The following is a 15,609-nucleotide window of genomic DNA, read 5'->3' as shown; positions in this document are numbered from 1 at the left end:
TTTTTAAGAGGGAGAGAGTGCCCTTGAAGGGAGGTTCCTTGGGAATTTGCATGTAAATGCCTTCCCATTTGGTGCATTCAAAAAACAAAAATATTCAGAAGAAATCTTCATGGGGTTTAAAGTAGGGCAGATTGAAAATGTTTCGTAGAATTTTTTTGATGGAAAATTGAGTTTTTGACAAAAAAATTTTTAAGTGTCTACTTTCCTCAAAATTAAAAAGTTAAAAAATGTTTGTTTTTTTGTTTGAAAACCAAAACCATTTTCCAGTTTTTGGACAAAAAAAATCTGTTTTTTTGGATGTTTGGACTAAAAATTGTTTTTTGTTTTGTTGATGAAAAGTCATTTTTTCTGCTGAAAACGTCAATGAAATATTTTTTTCATTTTTATCACAATATTCCATGTGGAAAACTCCATTTTCTGACCAGCTCTAGTCTAAAGGCATTTGTAAAAGGTATGATTTAGCAATATCCAGAGAAGGGGATTGAAACAGAGATGTCCTCCTCCTTCAATCTGAACAATGTTTTTAGCAACTAATTATCTAATCTCTAGTTATTCCTCTCTCCCTGCTCTCCCACCCACTCAAGGATGCTGTCTCTATCATTATGACACAAGATGAGTGAGGCAATCTTTTATTTACCTCACTCACCTTGCCTCCCTAATATCCTGCGACTGACACAGCTATAACTACACTGAATCTCTCATTATGAAACACCTAGAATGACCTCTGACCTGGAACAAGGGATCCAAACTCTTGCACATGTGATTGTTTAGAGCTGGCTCCAAACTGCAGGGATAAAATGGAACTTGGAATTGGACCCATACCAAAGAAACCCACAAGTGCTCTCAAACGATAGGCCTTATGCTTTCCTATTACAAGGCTTCCTTGAAGTGGCGTCCTATGAACCATGCTTCAGACTAAGGGGAACAATTTTGTTGCTGTTGCAATAGCCTTCAAAACTTTCATATATTGCGCATGAAGAAGGGGAAATAAAAGTTTCCTTTGCAGATAAGGCTCATTTAATACCCTAAAAACAGATGGGGTGAAACCCTGACCCCAGTAAAGTCGATGGGAGTTTTGCCATTGAGTTTAGTGGAGTCAGGCTTTCACCATGGAGAGTGTTTTATCCAAACAGCAGGGATTAAAATGACATGAAGAACATCACTGAGCTAACACTTGGGAGGAGGAGACAGCCTTCAGCATCAGCACTGGCATCATCTAGGTGGACAAGAGAATAAAGCTCAGGAATGGAGAGAGGTGTTACTGAAAGACAAACTAAACTCGCTGCTGTAGTGACAGCGAGACTGATTCCAAACTGTGCCCAAATCATCTAATAATGTGAGTTTGTCTTTGGCAGAAATTAGGAAGCCACCTGGTAGGGTTCCAGACCTGGTGCCTTTGAAATAGGAGACCCAGATCTCAGGAGACAATGTCAGGATTCTGTTTTCCCCAGCTAGGGGGCATTACAAGCCTTGCAAATAGAGATGGTGAAAAACTGTCCATCAAAACTTTTTTTTTTTTAAATGGGAAAAAAATCCCACAAAAAACTTGAGCATTTTTGACCCTCTCAGCTCTCACCATGTCTCCTACCCCCATCTTCTGGGGTGGGTGAAATTCACTCCTATGCACAGGACCAACAAGATCTATGCCTTGATCACGTCTCACCTAAGCCCCCAGTAATGTGTCTGAGGTGAGATTTAACTGATGCATAAGCCTCCTGGTGGTCCTCTGGACAGGGGTGAATTTCACACTCTGCACACACACCTTTTCTGTGTTGTCAAGGGCGTCCACTTAAGACAGAAGATATGCTTCAGTCATGATGAAATTCTATGGCCTGTGTTATAAAGGAGGTCACACTGGATAATCTGATGGTCTTTTCTGGCCTTAAAATCTATGACAATATAGAAGGGACAGAGGATTAAGGAAAACCTATAAGAGGGTAAATCCTCCACCTTCCTGGACTGTTTTTTTTCTGCTGTGCAGGTAGCTATCAACAGTGAAATGTGAAATAATATAAGCACTTTACTAGAGATTTGTGCTTAAAGCATGGCCCATACTACAAAGGGTTTTATATAGCTTCCCTGGTCTATATAGGCATGGTGAGTCAAGCTATTAGGCCTTTTTGCTTTACAAACTGTACTATAAACCAGTTAGGGATCTATAAAACCTATGGCCTAGCTACACTAGGCAAAAAGGCATCACAACTAATTGTTGCTTAGAACCCATAAAGGTCCATTGCCTAGGCAAGACTTTGTATCCACACACAACAGTTATTCCCAGTATTTTACAAGCATTAGTCGTACCAGCCAAGCCAGGGATGACAGACTTGGGTAAGGAACTAGTGGCAAATAAATCCCTGGTGTAACTCCGCTGACTTTGGTGGATAAATTTGGCCTCTAGCATACTGAATGGTTTGTAGCATGGTTTTACATGAGGGAAATCATGTCCACACTCCTCTAGCAAGAACTGAGTTTAAGCAAACCCTGCTGGAGACTTTGACACTCTTTCCAAACTTTTTGCAGACAGGGCGTTAGACCATACATAGCCAGAAAGAAAGGGCAGAATAAAACAACCTGATTGTCAACCAATATAAAACACAACTGACCATTAGCAAAATCCTAAACTGCCCCCACCCAGAAAAGAAAACTCAGTCACATTATTTACCATAACGGGTTGTAAAAATCAAGTGAAACATGTACTGATGGTAAGAGCTACCTCTGATACGGTGTCCTGTCTGAAAGAACCACTTGATGGTACCCCCAAGGTTTCTAGTGCAATCTTGTTTGACATTTAGTTGAAGATCAACGTCTACCATGATGGGCTTTGCTCGCCCCTTTGGAAGTTGCTTAAGACAGTCTAAACTATAGACTAAATATTTAAGTAACCATTCAATTAATAAGACAACGGCAGTGGCATGGCTAGGATGACCAGATAGCAACTGTGAAAAAACGGGATGGGCGGGGGGGTAACAGGTGCCTATATAAGAAAAAGTTCCCCAAACCAGGACTGTCCCTTTAAAAAAGGAACATCTGGTCATCCTAGGCATGGCTGACCAGTCAAACTCAACCGTTAAAACCAAATTCAAGTTGCCTTGTCAGCGTCCTTTGAGTTTCTAGTTCAGTGGTGCTGGAACAGTTTTTACAGTGGGGATGCTGAAGGCAGAAACCATGTATTTGGGTTGTCATTACTACGTCAAGCCAGGGTGTGTGGCAGAACCCCCAGTTCCAGCACCTACACTCTAGTTAGTAAAAGTGAAGCTTGTTTTTCTTTTACTGTTCAGTTAAACACAGGAGTTTCATAAACCAACTAGTCACGGATCCAGCATAACTTGGAAAAATTTAAGTGACCCAAACTAAACATCAATGTGTGCGCTAATAAACCGAGTGGTAAATTCCCAGTTACAAACATAGGGTTGATCCTGCAGCCCTTCCTCAGAGGAGTAGCCACAATGGAGAGGCTGCAGGATTGGATCCCGACTGAGTGTTAACAGTACCTGTATGACTCATGCCCAAACTTCTCTCAGACCAGTTCTACTGTTAGATTTTAGCTTAAACCATCTTCATCAGCATACAGTACAGTTAGCCAGAAACGATGCCACACGTTTCCTCAACTTGTGCATTTTCAGAAGACCATTTACTTATCCCCTAATCGTCATATAAAAATAAATCCTTGGTTTCGATTCATTTAACATAGCTGGCAGATGGAAAAGTCTTTTTTTTGCCCTCCAGAGTTCTCTGTCCCAGGCTCTCAAGGAGGTGGAGGTAGCTTCAGATCCAACAGATTGTAGGCAAAAACATTCCAAAAGACGGCGAACAATACAAAGACGACGTAAATAAAAATAAAGATCCACCATAAGGACTGGTCTTGGAGTCTCTGCTCATAGTTCCTTAGGATGACCACACCCAATGTGATTCCAACCAATACCCCGCCCAGGTGGGCAACGAAGCTTGGGTGTGGACATGGGGGGTAAGCAGATGGATGGAACCGCAGCCACACAGCCCTTCCAAATTCAAAGCTCACTGGAATAAAGAGAGAGAGAAAAAAAGATAAGCCTTTGTCCATCTCAATCCTTCTCTGCCTCTACTTGGGGCTCCTTCAAGTGAATGACTTGACGACATAACCATCTCTTGCTATCTCATGGATAGTGCAGAGATCATTGCTTTACTGAACAGAGAGAAAGTGCACTCTGCTACAAGCAAAGGGGAAGTTATAAGCCAGTTTTGGCCAATCAGCTCACTGTACATCAGACATGATCTAGGTCAGAAATTCTCAGCTCTAGATTCTTCTGGTTGCTTTTTGTAAAAACAGAAAGACATTCTTTCGGTAGAATTTTTTCTTCCTCTAAATTTCCCTCTTGGTGGCTGTTTCCTCCTCTTCACTTGGTCCAGTCAGCACATCACATATCTTTTCTCTCCCAAGCGCTCTCTCTAGTTAGGCACATCAGATCACCTCTGTACTCCTGTGACATTATCTGATTAAAATGTGACCATATAGATCACTGTTGCAACCACTGTTATATATTTGCAGCAAATCTGGTACAAAGGTTCTCAAGTAAGATATCTAGGAAAAGGTTATGATTTGCTGGTTATGATTATGCTATCTGCATACATGTATCATTTTTGTATTTGAAGTCATAAGTATTGGATCAATACCTGGATTTCAAATGTTTGCTCCTCGGGTAACATCCACAAGATAGCCAGCCAGCACATCTTGGAGCAACTATTCAAATTGAGTGGCCCATCAAAAGAACATTTAACTGACAATGGACCATGGGAGACACCCATGTACAGTTAATGGAATTTCCTGCTTTGACTAGGCGAAGTGCATGGACATGTGACTTGCCCATGTGATTCCAAACTCCATTTTACTGCTGTCATTTTCCACAGTAAGAACAATGGGATTCCCTCCACGTGGCAGAAGCTATACAAGGCCCTGGAAACACCTCCTTTTTGCCTCTATCCTGCTCCAGCCTCTTTCTTGACTAAGCCTCTGGACTATGAATTTATTCTAACCAAGAAATTGAGGACCTTCCAATGATTTTGAAGCAACCAGAGACTTATCAAGCCAGCAGTTTATTCCATCAGTGCTACAAGCCTGAACCAAGAACTTTGCATTTATTATATGTATTTGAGTCCTTTAACCAATTTTCTCTCTCTTTCTTTCTATAAATAAACCTTTAGATTTTAGATACTAAAGGATTGACATCAGTGTGATTTTTGGGTAAGATCTAAGTTATATGCTAACCTGGGTGTGTGGTTGGTTCTTTGGGATCAGATGAACCTTTTATTTGATGAAAAATCCCGTGTTTTTGGTAGTGACATAAGAACTGGAATGCCCAAGGAAACTGCTTTTATGTCTTCTTGTTAGCCAGTGTGGTGAAACAGAAGTTTTCTTTTGTTGCTGGTTTGGTATATCTTATGGAAGAATAACCACCAGTTTTGGGTTGTGTTTGCCCTGTTTCTCAGCAGTTTGTCCTGAAGTTAGCTTCCTCAATTGTGACCCACAGAGGCACGATTACAACTCCTATTTCACTTGATGTAGACACAGTGGTGAATGAGAACAAGCACTGGAATGGATTAAGTGGCCGGCTGAAATTTTATTAAACTTCATAGAATAGGCCTGTATCACTAGAGCTATACATCATTGCCAGGGGCAGCTCCAGGCCCCAGCACGCCAAGCGCGTGCTTGAGGCGGCATGCCGTGGGGGGCGCTTTGCCGGTCGCCGGGAGGGTGGCAGGCGGCTCTGGTAGACCTCCCGCAGGCGTGCCTGTGGAGGGTTGCTGGTCCCGCGGCTTCGGTGGAGCATCCGCAGGCAAGCCGGCGGGAGGTCCAACGGAGCCGCGGGACCAGCGGACCCTCCACAGGCACGTCTGTGGGAGGTTCACCGGAGCCGCGGGACCGGCGACCGGCTGAGCGCCCCCCGCTGCGTGCCGCCGTGCTTGGGGCGGCGAAATGGCTAGAGCCGCCCCGGATCATTGCTATTGTGCCTTCTATAAATAACCAGTAGAACTGCAGGTAAAGTAACCTACAATGTAAGGGCTTCATCCTGTATAGGCAAAAGGACCTTCAATTTGCACTCAGTGCCTAAGGCAGGGCAGATGGCTGGAATCACAAATAAATTATACATGTTAAGTCAGAATTTCTTCTTGAATTAGGACTAAGTGGCAGAGAAAAATCTCAACTGGAGGTTGTGCGAGAGGCATTCTTAGGCTTCCAAATTTATTTATAGAATTCTGGTTGAGATTTTTACATTTCCATTTTTGTAATTTAAAAAAGTGAATGTAGCACTACAGAGATAATTGGCTCTGAAAACTGAATGCCCAGAATAAGCACAGCATAGTCGGCAGCAGCAACACAAGCTTCTCTGCATCTCCCGGCCCATGTGCCTGAACACAGCATTGGGAGGGTCATTTCTAGGTAGAGTGACCAGATCTCCCAATTTTATAGGGACAGTCCCGATTTTTGGTTTGTTTTTTTTAATATAGGCTCCTATTACCCCCCGCCTCCTGTCCTGATTTTTCACATTTGCTGTCTGATCACCCTACTTCTAGGGGTGAGAGATTTGTTCTAGCTTGACTCAGTTCCTGGCTTCTCTGATGAAATTACCAGCAAGGAAACTGACTGTAGTAGTGTTGTCCTCTGGCAACTGCACTAGGTCCATCAGTTCACCTCGCATAGATTACTGATAGCTGGTTTTAGTCACTACAGACCTAGATCAGTGGTTCTCAACCTTTCCAGACTGCTGTACCACCTGCAGGACTCTGATTTGTCTTGTATACCCCAAGTTTCAGGTCTCTTAAAAATGACTTGCTTACAAAATCAGACACAAAAATACAAATGTGTCACAGCACGCTAGTACTGAAAAATTGCTACCTTTTTCTCATTACCATATAATTATAAAAATATATAGATTGGAATATAAATATTGTACATATATTTCAGTGTATAGTATATAGAGCAGTATAAACAAGTCATTGTCTGTATGAAACTTTAGTTTGTACTGACTTCTCTAGCCTGTTACAAAACTAGGCAAATCTCTAGATGAGTTGCTGTACCCCCTGGAAGACCTCTGTGAACCCCCAGGGGTACATGTAACCTTGGCTGAGAACCACTGACCTAGAGAAACAGGGTCTGACTTAGACATTACAAAAGCCTCACATCAATTGAAAAATATTTTGCCATGGACAGCATGCTGGAAATCTGTTTTATCCTCTTTTCTTCTCCAGATGAGCCCATCCTTTGCGCACCAGCACTGGGAGTTCGTTTTTGCGTAGCATGACAAAAGAGTAGAGATGCAGCCTTTCATTCTCAGTTGACATTACCTCTTGCCGTGCCCTTTGTGGCAGCTGTGACCAGCTGGGGCACTCCTGAGTTGGTCCCATGGCTGATCCTGAGGGGGTTGGTGCAGGTGGTTCGTGGTGGAGCTGAAGAATTTGTTTCCTGTGTTGCTCTAGCAGAGCCTGGCCTTGGCTACCCGTAGAGCTCGGTGTCCGATGCTGCCAGCAGTTTTAGCTTTTCTTGGCGCCCCTCCCAGCTCCTTTTACTTTTTTTATGAAGCTGGGTGGCTTTTGTCTTTTGACCGGTAGGAGTGACTGAGGGCAGAATTAGTCTATAGCCTTTTATATGGGCACTCAGGTGATAGGCGTATTGAATAAACCTTTATAATAATACATACGTTATAATAATCACTAGTTTGACAGATTGTCTGTAGTAGGCTATTCATAATCGCTAGTCCCCACTAATTAGCTAACCAAGCAGCTGGATAACTTACCCATTCAAGCCCTCAAATTAGCATGAGAAAGGCTGCTTAAAGCCGCAGCCTCAGAGTCAGTAGGTCAGTGTTCTATTTCCACCTCTGGCACCGACTTGCAGTGTGACCTTGGCAAGTAACTGGGGGCCCAACAATGCAGACAGACACCTAGTGGGATTTTCAAAAGCATCCAATCAGGTGAGGGCACCTAATTCCTGCCTGCTCAGGTGTTTTTAAAAATCCCACGAGGCGCCTGTCTGCATCTTTAGGGACCTAAATACCTTTGAAAATCTGGCCCTTTGAAGCCTAAGTGAGTCTCATCGATAGTCAACGGGACTTGGGCTCCTAAGTACCCACATTACTTTTGAAAATACATCATCAGGGTTTTCGACAATTTTGTCCTTGGTCTCTATCTCTGTGTGCATCACCTTCCCCTTCTGGAAAGCAGGGATAATACTTCTTTGCCACAGGGGTCTGGAGCAGCTTATTTCATTGGTGCCTGCCAAATACTTCGGAGATCCTTAGACTGAGTGCCGTAAAAGTGCAATGCATTGGTGGTATTAAAGCATTGCCTATTGGAGTGTTCACAGAGAAGCAGCGAGCCCCCAGATCTTCATGGCTGTCCATGCTCCAGACACTGCTAAACAATGACCCGTACATTTTCAAATGCTCCCGTTTAACATTTGGATCCAGATTCTGCATTCCAGAATGACCAGGTTTCTGCTGCCGTGAATTCCAGCTACTGGTTCCCAGCGATAGAGCCAAATTACCGCCTGGGGTTAGCATAACCACTAATGGCAAAGGTAAACAAAACTGGATTATGTGCGTGCCAAATGTATTACAATACTTACTACAGATCAACGCAAGAGCCATGCGCAGAAGCTTGAATTGGCACTTCATTCCAGACCAGTTCTGGAAAAGGACACAACAAAAACAAAATTACACTGGATACAATTTATGCATCTTTTCATGCCGTGGGAATCTGAAGATGGATCTAGATACTTGCTGAACATCAAGGAACTTGATCTCGCCACACACACATAATGGGAAGCTCTGCTCCAATTGGTGCTGCCCTTGCTACACTCCCCCCGAGGGTTCTCAACTCACCATGCCAAAGACAGAGACACATCACATTAAGGATTAGGCAGCTCTCACAAATCAATTGAATCCTTCTGTTTCTTTACACTGCAGCTTTACTGGCCAGAAGACGAAGATGTGAAAGCACAGTAAATCCACAGAACTGGGAATCCCTGTTTAATCCCTCCGCAACACATGGGCTATAAACTGCTATTCCTTTTGTCATGCTCTTTTTCTCCTTGATAGATGTTTATAGTTCATACTGGGTGTGAGGGAAAGGCTGGGGAGATAAGGTCGGGTTAGCCCAGAAGTTTTAGATTATGTTACACGGAAATGATAAGAAGGGGCAATTTGAATTAGAAATGTACATAGTGCAATCGACTGTGTCTCTGTGGGCAGGATCATGGTTCCACATAGAGTGAGGACTCAATAAAGTTGTAAATTTGGAAGAAACATGTTGCAGGTCTATTTTTGTGGGTGTGACCTCAAAGCTTGGAGTCTAGCAAACAGAGAAGGGTTTGTAGTGGAGGGTTAAGCGGGCAAAGAGAATATAATTAAACAGAAAGAACAGGATACATACTTGCTTCCTCCAGCTGAACTAAGGGAGAAGAATGTTCTTGGGTAATGAGAGAGGCATTAACAAGTATAGAAAACAATGAGATACCAAGATATTTCTCCCTCTTTATAGTGACATATTTTCTTCCCCTATCATCTCCTTTTGATCCATGGAGACATCAGCATCCCTTTACTTCTTGCAAGCAGGAAATCTGAATGACCTCGCACCCTTGAGCTAACTCACATCAGAGGATCAATAAACCAGCACTGATATTATCTGCCTAGTGGAAGCTTGTGGCAGTGTTTGCAGTGCTCAAGTTTTAAAGGATGAACTCGGGTCTTGAGGGAAAAGGTTAGACAAAATATTCAGGGCTTACATACTAGGGCTGGTTGAAAGTGTTCCATCTAAACTGTTTTTCAACAGAAAATTGGGGTTTTGATTAATTTTTTGCAGAAAAAGTGTCTGCTTGCTATGGAAAACTTTGACTTTTCATCCATTTCCTGACCAGCTGTATTAAATACATAGATCATTTAGGTTATGGCCCACAAACAAATGCATGGGAGTTTAATCCTTTCTCTTGTCCTCTTTCAATGCAAACACTTAGATACCAAGTAATAAGTGCCTTAGAAATACCATAAAAGGATATGTAGATTAGATAGGCCATTGAAGCAAATGCATCTTGGAGGCAATGTTCTGGCGTAATGAAAACTAACAGAGCTAATTATTTTTCTTAATTAAAGCAAAATGCTTCTCAAATTATTGAATATTTAGTAAACTTTTACTAAATTTTGCCAGCCACAGGAGGCACTTAGTTTAGTTAAGATCAATTCTGAAACCAGGGAGAAGAAGCAACTAACTTCAGAACACAAGCAATGTCTTTAAAGCTTGCATTAAAGGAGGGGAGTTTCCCTCCCATGATATAGTCTCCCTATTCCTCCCTCCCTTTACTACTTCTCTCGTGTCAAAAAAGCCCTGTGCTGAAGCAAACCCCTCATTCCAGCCAAGGAGGGTTGGAAACGCTCCTTCTGGAGCCCGATGTCTATAGTTAGGATTTATTATTAATTATTATTATGTATTTGTATTACTGGCATGCCTAAGAGCCTTAGTCATGGAGTCATACCCTATTGTGCTCGGTGCTGCACAACCACAGAACAAAAGATAGCACCTGCCCCAAGGAGCTTAGAGTCTAAGTATCATATTATAATAGTGCTTAGAGGCCTCAGCCCAGACAGGGGCTCCATTTTACTAGGCAATGTACATGCACACAATAAAAGATGGTCCCTGCCCCAAAGAGCTCAGTACTCTTGGCTAGCTGTATGGAAGAGCATACACTGTAGATCACATTTGATATCTTAACTGGAATCTAATCGTTGGTAGTTGTGGTGGGGTCTGCAACCCCTCTCATAAAAACACAGGCAGGAAAGGGTTAAGAACCCTGTCTGCCTGCGGACAGCCAAACTAGCCACGCCCCAGTTCTGCTGTGAGAAATGCCAATTATAGAGCGACACCCCCCGCTGTGGTGACTAGTGAGGGAGGAGGAAGAAGAAGAAGGGACAGAAAAGTTTGGGATTGCTGAGGAGCAATGGCTCTCAGCCAGCACACACCAGCCTGCCTCTGAGAAACTACGGACCCCCTTGAGGTTAACTGACATGCAAGTCCTGAGGCTCAAGGGCCTTTTGACTCTGCTTTATGTTATGCTTATAGACGCTGCCTTTTTTCCTGATGTGATTTGAACCATTGGTGCCTGGGCCAAGGAGTGATCCAGACCGCTGGTGTAGAACTCTGGTACATGCCTGTGCTCACCACAGCTGACAGCAGCAATTCAAGAGTTTCACCCCATTTCAAACTGGGATGAGAAAGCTAAAGCCACTGACTCGCCTTCTCACCACGATTTCCACTTTTCTATCACTAGTTCATTGGTTTCCATCCCTAAGAATTTCAGGCATCCCACTATTTCCTTGAGACACCCCTTCCATGTAACCAGCCTTTCACAGCAATCTTGGCAAACTGTTTATAACCACATTCAGTAATTATTTGCAGTAAGGAGCCTTTGATGACGTGCTTGGTGGGCGCAAGATGGCGGATAAAGAAAAGAAGAAAGAGAGCATTTTGGATCTCTCAAAATACATTGACAAAACAATTAGAGTAAAATTCCAAGGTGGTAGGGAAGCTAGCGGAGTCTTGAAAGGATTTGACCCTCTTCTAAACCTTGTGCTTGATGGCACTATTGAATATATGAGAGATCCAGATGACCAATACAAACTAACAGAGGATACCCGTCAGCTGGGACTGGTGGTTTGCAGAGGAACATCTGTGGTTCTTATTTGTCCACAGGATGGAATGGAAGCTATTCCAAACCCTTTCATTCAACAGCAGGAGGGCTAACGTTTTCTTGGGACTTATTGAAGCCTCAAGGCTGCAAATCATTGGAGATAATGGACAGTGTATGAGAAACCTTCCCATTTTGGGGAATAGATTGTTTGGTTTTTTTAAATGTTCATTTTATAAAGGGTGGAAGGACCTTGACCTTTTTACTTTGCCATTTGCCACGGTGATAGCAGGAACACTGAATGACAACCGCAAAATAAGATCTAATTTTGTTCAATAAAGAAAAACTTCATTACAAAAAAAAAAAACACTACATCTGTTGTGAGCCAGCTGACTGTTAGCTCTGATCTGCATACCTGTACTAACCATGGAAATCTGCGCGCGCGCGCACACGCACACACACACACACACACTTGGAGAAGACATGTGTTCTAAATAAAGGAGGAAGCCAAAGCATTAAGCATAGAAGAATCTAATGCCTTGATCCTGCAAAGACTGAAGCACATGCTTAACTGTATATAACATAGGCCTCATCCAAAGCTCTTTGAGATCAATGGAAAGCTCCTATCGACCTCAGGAGACTTTTGCTTTCAAAGGGACTACTCAGAGGGTACAAAATTCAGCACTCGAGTAATTCTTTGCAGGATCTCAGCCTGCATCTGCTCCCTTTCTTTACGGACTTGGATTTAACCTATAGAAGAAACTGTACAAAAGAGCTATGGAAAGCAGAAGAGTTGGCGATATAATTAGGCATGCACTGAATTCAGTGAAAAGATTGTCTAGTTAATAATCTATATGGAATAGGCTAATAAGACAAACACACAAAGAGCATTTTCCTCGGTGTACAGGTCTCCCACTTCTTCCACTGGTCTGTACTGATCTACATCCATATGCATGGAAGGCAAAATGTAAAAGGACAGGTTAGGGATGGGAGGCATGAAACTGACACTGGCCCAGGCTGCACAATTTGGAAGTGGACTTCCAAATTCCAGTCCTGAACACTGGGGATCAGTCCACTACAGAAATGGGGCCAATCACAAAGGGCTTGTTCCAAACCCTATTAAAAGCAATGGAAAGACTCTCAGTGACTTCAGTGGTTCAGACCCAAATTTCTTTGGTTGTTGACGTGTTAAATTGTAAGCAACAGATGTCACTGCTGTTGGATTGAGTGGCAAGTCTCCCAATTTGCTTCAGCTGGAGCCAGATTGCTGTGTAAATTTCTAGGAGCCCACAAGTAGGTCAGCATTCATAAAGGGGTCATATCTCATCCCAGTTTACATCTTTATAGGTCAGCAGTCTGGTTTGATATTTATATATAGGCTTGGAAGGATTAGATTTTAAATCAGCCAATGTCTATAACTGACATTTTCTCCCTCCATCCAAAAAGACTGATATAACTTCTCACATGAATAATAAAAAGTTACAGAATGGAGAAGTTAAATACATATATGTTGCACTCACAGACAGCTAATGAGGTCAGTTCTATCTAGCAAATAAACTAATAGGAGCTATTATAAAATAAGATTGTCTGATAATATTACTGTTCTATTTCTGAATCTTATGAACCTCAACATCTAAAGTAATTAGGTTTTAAATAAATTAGTATAAAGTTTTGGTTTAATTTCCAGCTAGTGCCAAAATTTAAGGTTGGTAACAAAAATGTAAAATAAAAAATCCTTGGAAATAAACATTAAAATAGTTGAAACTCATAAGAATGAAAATATTCCAAACTTAATTATAAAAATGGCATTATATTTAGCAGGAAACACTCAGGGTTTCAGGGATGAAAGATACACCAACTATGGGCTTGTTTACACTGGGAAACTATGTTGCATTAGAACATGTTAACGAAGATGATTTACTCAGCATAGACAGGGACTGTCATGTTTAACATCATGTCAGTTAATTGGGGTAACTTGTAGGGTTAATACACTAATTTCCTAGTATAGTTAAGCCCTATGAGCACGTGATTTCCAAAAGAAAGAAAATGTACAGAAATGTTTGTAGACTTTGCTCTACCAAGAAAATTCCAGCACTGTAATAAGACTGACAAAGCCTGCCTGCAGGCTGATCGATATGGGTTCACATTGTGCAGACCACTTAGACACTTGCAAAATGTTAAGGTACATGGGACCACCACAGGTTCCTTGGGCAAGTCTCTGCCATCCGCTCCCAAATCTGTAAAGTGAGGATGATAATACTTAGCCAATTCACTGGAGTGCTGTGAGGTAGGCTTAATTTAATTGTGTTTCTAAAGCGCTTGGAAATCCTCACAAGGAAGATGCTGTAGAGCCCTATTCTATTTATACCTCTCGTCACCTGACATATCTAGAAATGCAAAGCAGTATTATTATTATTAAGCACCTGAACTCAGTTAGATTCTTTCCAAAGGAGTTGTGCCTGTGTAAGGTAGTGTGAGATATCAAAGCCTTAAGAGGTTCCAGAACAGCTCCCTATAGCCAAACTAATAAACTAAATAATCTGCACACCAAAGAAACAAATATTAATGGAGTCCAGGGTCCAGCTCCTGATGTAGACAGTGGCTTTTCAATGTATGGAAAGAATATTTTACAATATATAAAGTTTGATGGGGGAATCTTGGTATAAATCACTTCGGCAGCTGCAAGAATGCAATCTGTGCAAAATAAAGTAACTCGTTTTCTCTCTCCACAGAGACAGCTAATGTAGTCAGATGGCTCTGAGCTCATGCTGATTAATACTGTTTCCTCCTTTACTCTTCATTTCCATGCAGCTTTGTTGGTTTTCCCCCCTTTATTATTTTCCTTAGGGTGAGATGTTTTATTGCTTGCTCCTTTTCGTTATTTTATTTATTTTCAGGATCCCCCCCACCCCACCCCCAAGCAGGGACATTTTAATTTACTTCAGTTACCAGGAGGCACAAGGGAAATGGAAGATTCAGATGAGATACTCTCCCTTCCCCGTCCAAACCATCCGTGCAAAAAGATGAGTATTGTCAACAGACGCGATGGAGTGGCAAATGCAAAACGTCTTTTTCATTATGTAAGAGATTCTCACAAGAATATTAAGTGAGCCAGGGAGAAAGAAAGAAAACGCACCAGGAATGGGTAGGCAGGAAAGGTTCATAAAAGTCAGTTCAGTCATTTCTTGGTGTACTACTGATCATTTTGCAAAGTGACTTGTGCTACTGTGGCAATCATTAAATAGGAGAGAACTGAAAGGTAAAATGATGCAACACTTTAAGAAACCTGAACAATGCATTAAAAATGAATGGCCTCTTTGGTGGGTGGATGGGGGTGTGTGTGTGCATGCTGCCCTCTTCTGGATAGAAGCAGAAGTGCTCAATAGTGTGTTATAAATCATCTTTAGCTAAGGCCTGGTCTACACTGGGGGGGTGAGGGGGTTCGAACTAAGGTACACAAGTTCAGCTACGCGAATAGCATAGCTGAACTCGAACTACCTTAGTTCGAACTACTTACCCGTCCTCACGCCGCGGGATCGAAGTCCGCGGCTCCCCCGTCGACGTGGTGGAGTTCCGGAGTCGACGGGAGCGCGTTCGGAGTTCAATATATCGCGTCTAGATGAGACGCAATATATCGAACTCCAAGAAGTCGATTGCTACCCGCCGACCCGGGCGGGTAGTATGGACGTACCCTAACAGAGCTTCCCCTTCAGCTACAGGAGAATGGGATGCTGTGTTTGTGGCACACAGGAATCTGAGTTCTCTACTCATTGTAGTCATGAAACTGCAAAGTCGTAGAGGGCTATAGAATTATTACGATACTTTTAGGGCCAAATTCTTAAAGGTACAAATCTCAGTATTTACACATGGAAACTGCCAACCGTCTCAGCTGCAAGTGAAACTGCAGGTTAAGTGCCAGTGTGTATGAGCAAATGGCCACATGCATCATGGAATGTCCT

General features: G+C 42.4%; 2 protein-coding genes across 8 annotated transcripts in view; one reads left to right on the top strand and one right to left on the bottom strand.

Annotated features, from left to right (window-relative positions):
• Window positions 1–305: 305 nt before the first annotated feature.
• The window catches only part of RHBDL3 (rhomboid like 3), a 116,605-nt gene continuing 101,301 nt past the window's right edge, over window positions 306–15,609 (bottom strand). For all 7 annotated transcript variants that reach the window (XM_039502329.1, XM_039502332.1, XM_039502331.1 and 4 more), the window contains 2 exons: window positions 8,600–8,660; window positions 306–4,017 (listed from right to left, as the gene is read on the bottom strand). In XM_039502329.1, the coding sequence (XP_039358263.1) occupies window positions 3,746–4,017; window positions 8,600–8,660 (333 nt within the window). In that variant the 3' untranslated portion in view covers window positions 306–3,745. The remainder of the gene's footprint in view (window positions 4,018–8,599; window positions 8,661–15,609) is intronic.
• Window positions 11,458–12,009, top strand: LOC120384019 (U6 snRNA-associated Sm-like protein LSm7). The gene has a single exon (XM_039502337.1). It carries the CDS (start codon window positions 11,458–11,460, stop codon window positions 11,764–11,766), a length of 309 nt encoding a protein of 102 aa, XP_039358271.1. The 3' UTR covers window positions 11,767–12,009.

This window comes from Mauremys reevesii, linkage group 15 (assembly GCF_016161935.1).
Source record: "Mauremys reevesii isolate NIE-2019 linkage group 15, ASM1616193v1, whole genome shotgun sequence".
In the NCBI taxonomy this organism is placed as follows: domain Eukaryota; kingdom Metazoa; phylum Chordata; order Testudines; family Geoemydidae; genus Mauremys; species Mauremys reevesii.
This window is presented reverse-complemented; position numbering and strand designations above follow the sequence as displayed.

What these genes read in the sequence shown, in the direction of transcription:
- LOC120384019 (XM_039502337.1), top strand. Translation starts at nt 11,458, where the DNA reads ATGGCGGATAAAGAAAAGAAGAAAGAGAGCATTTTGGATCTCTCAAAA.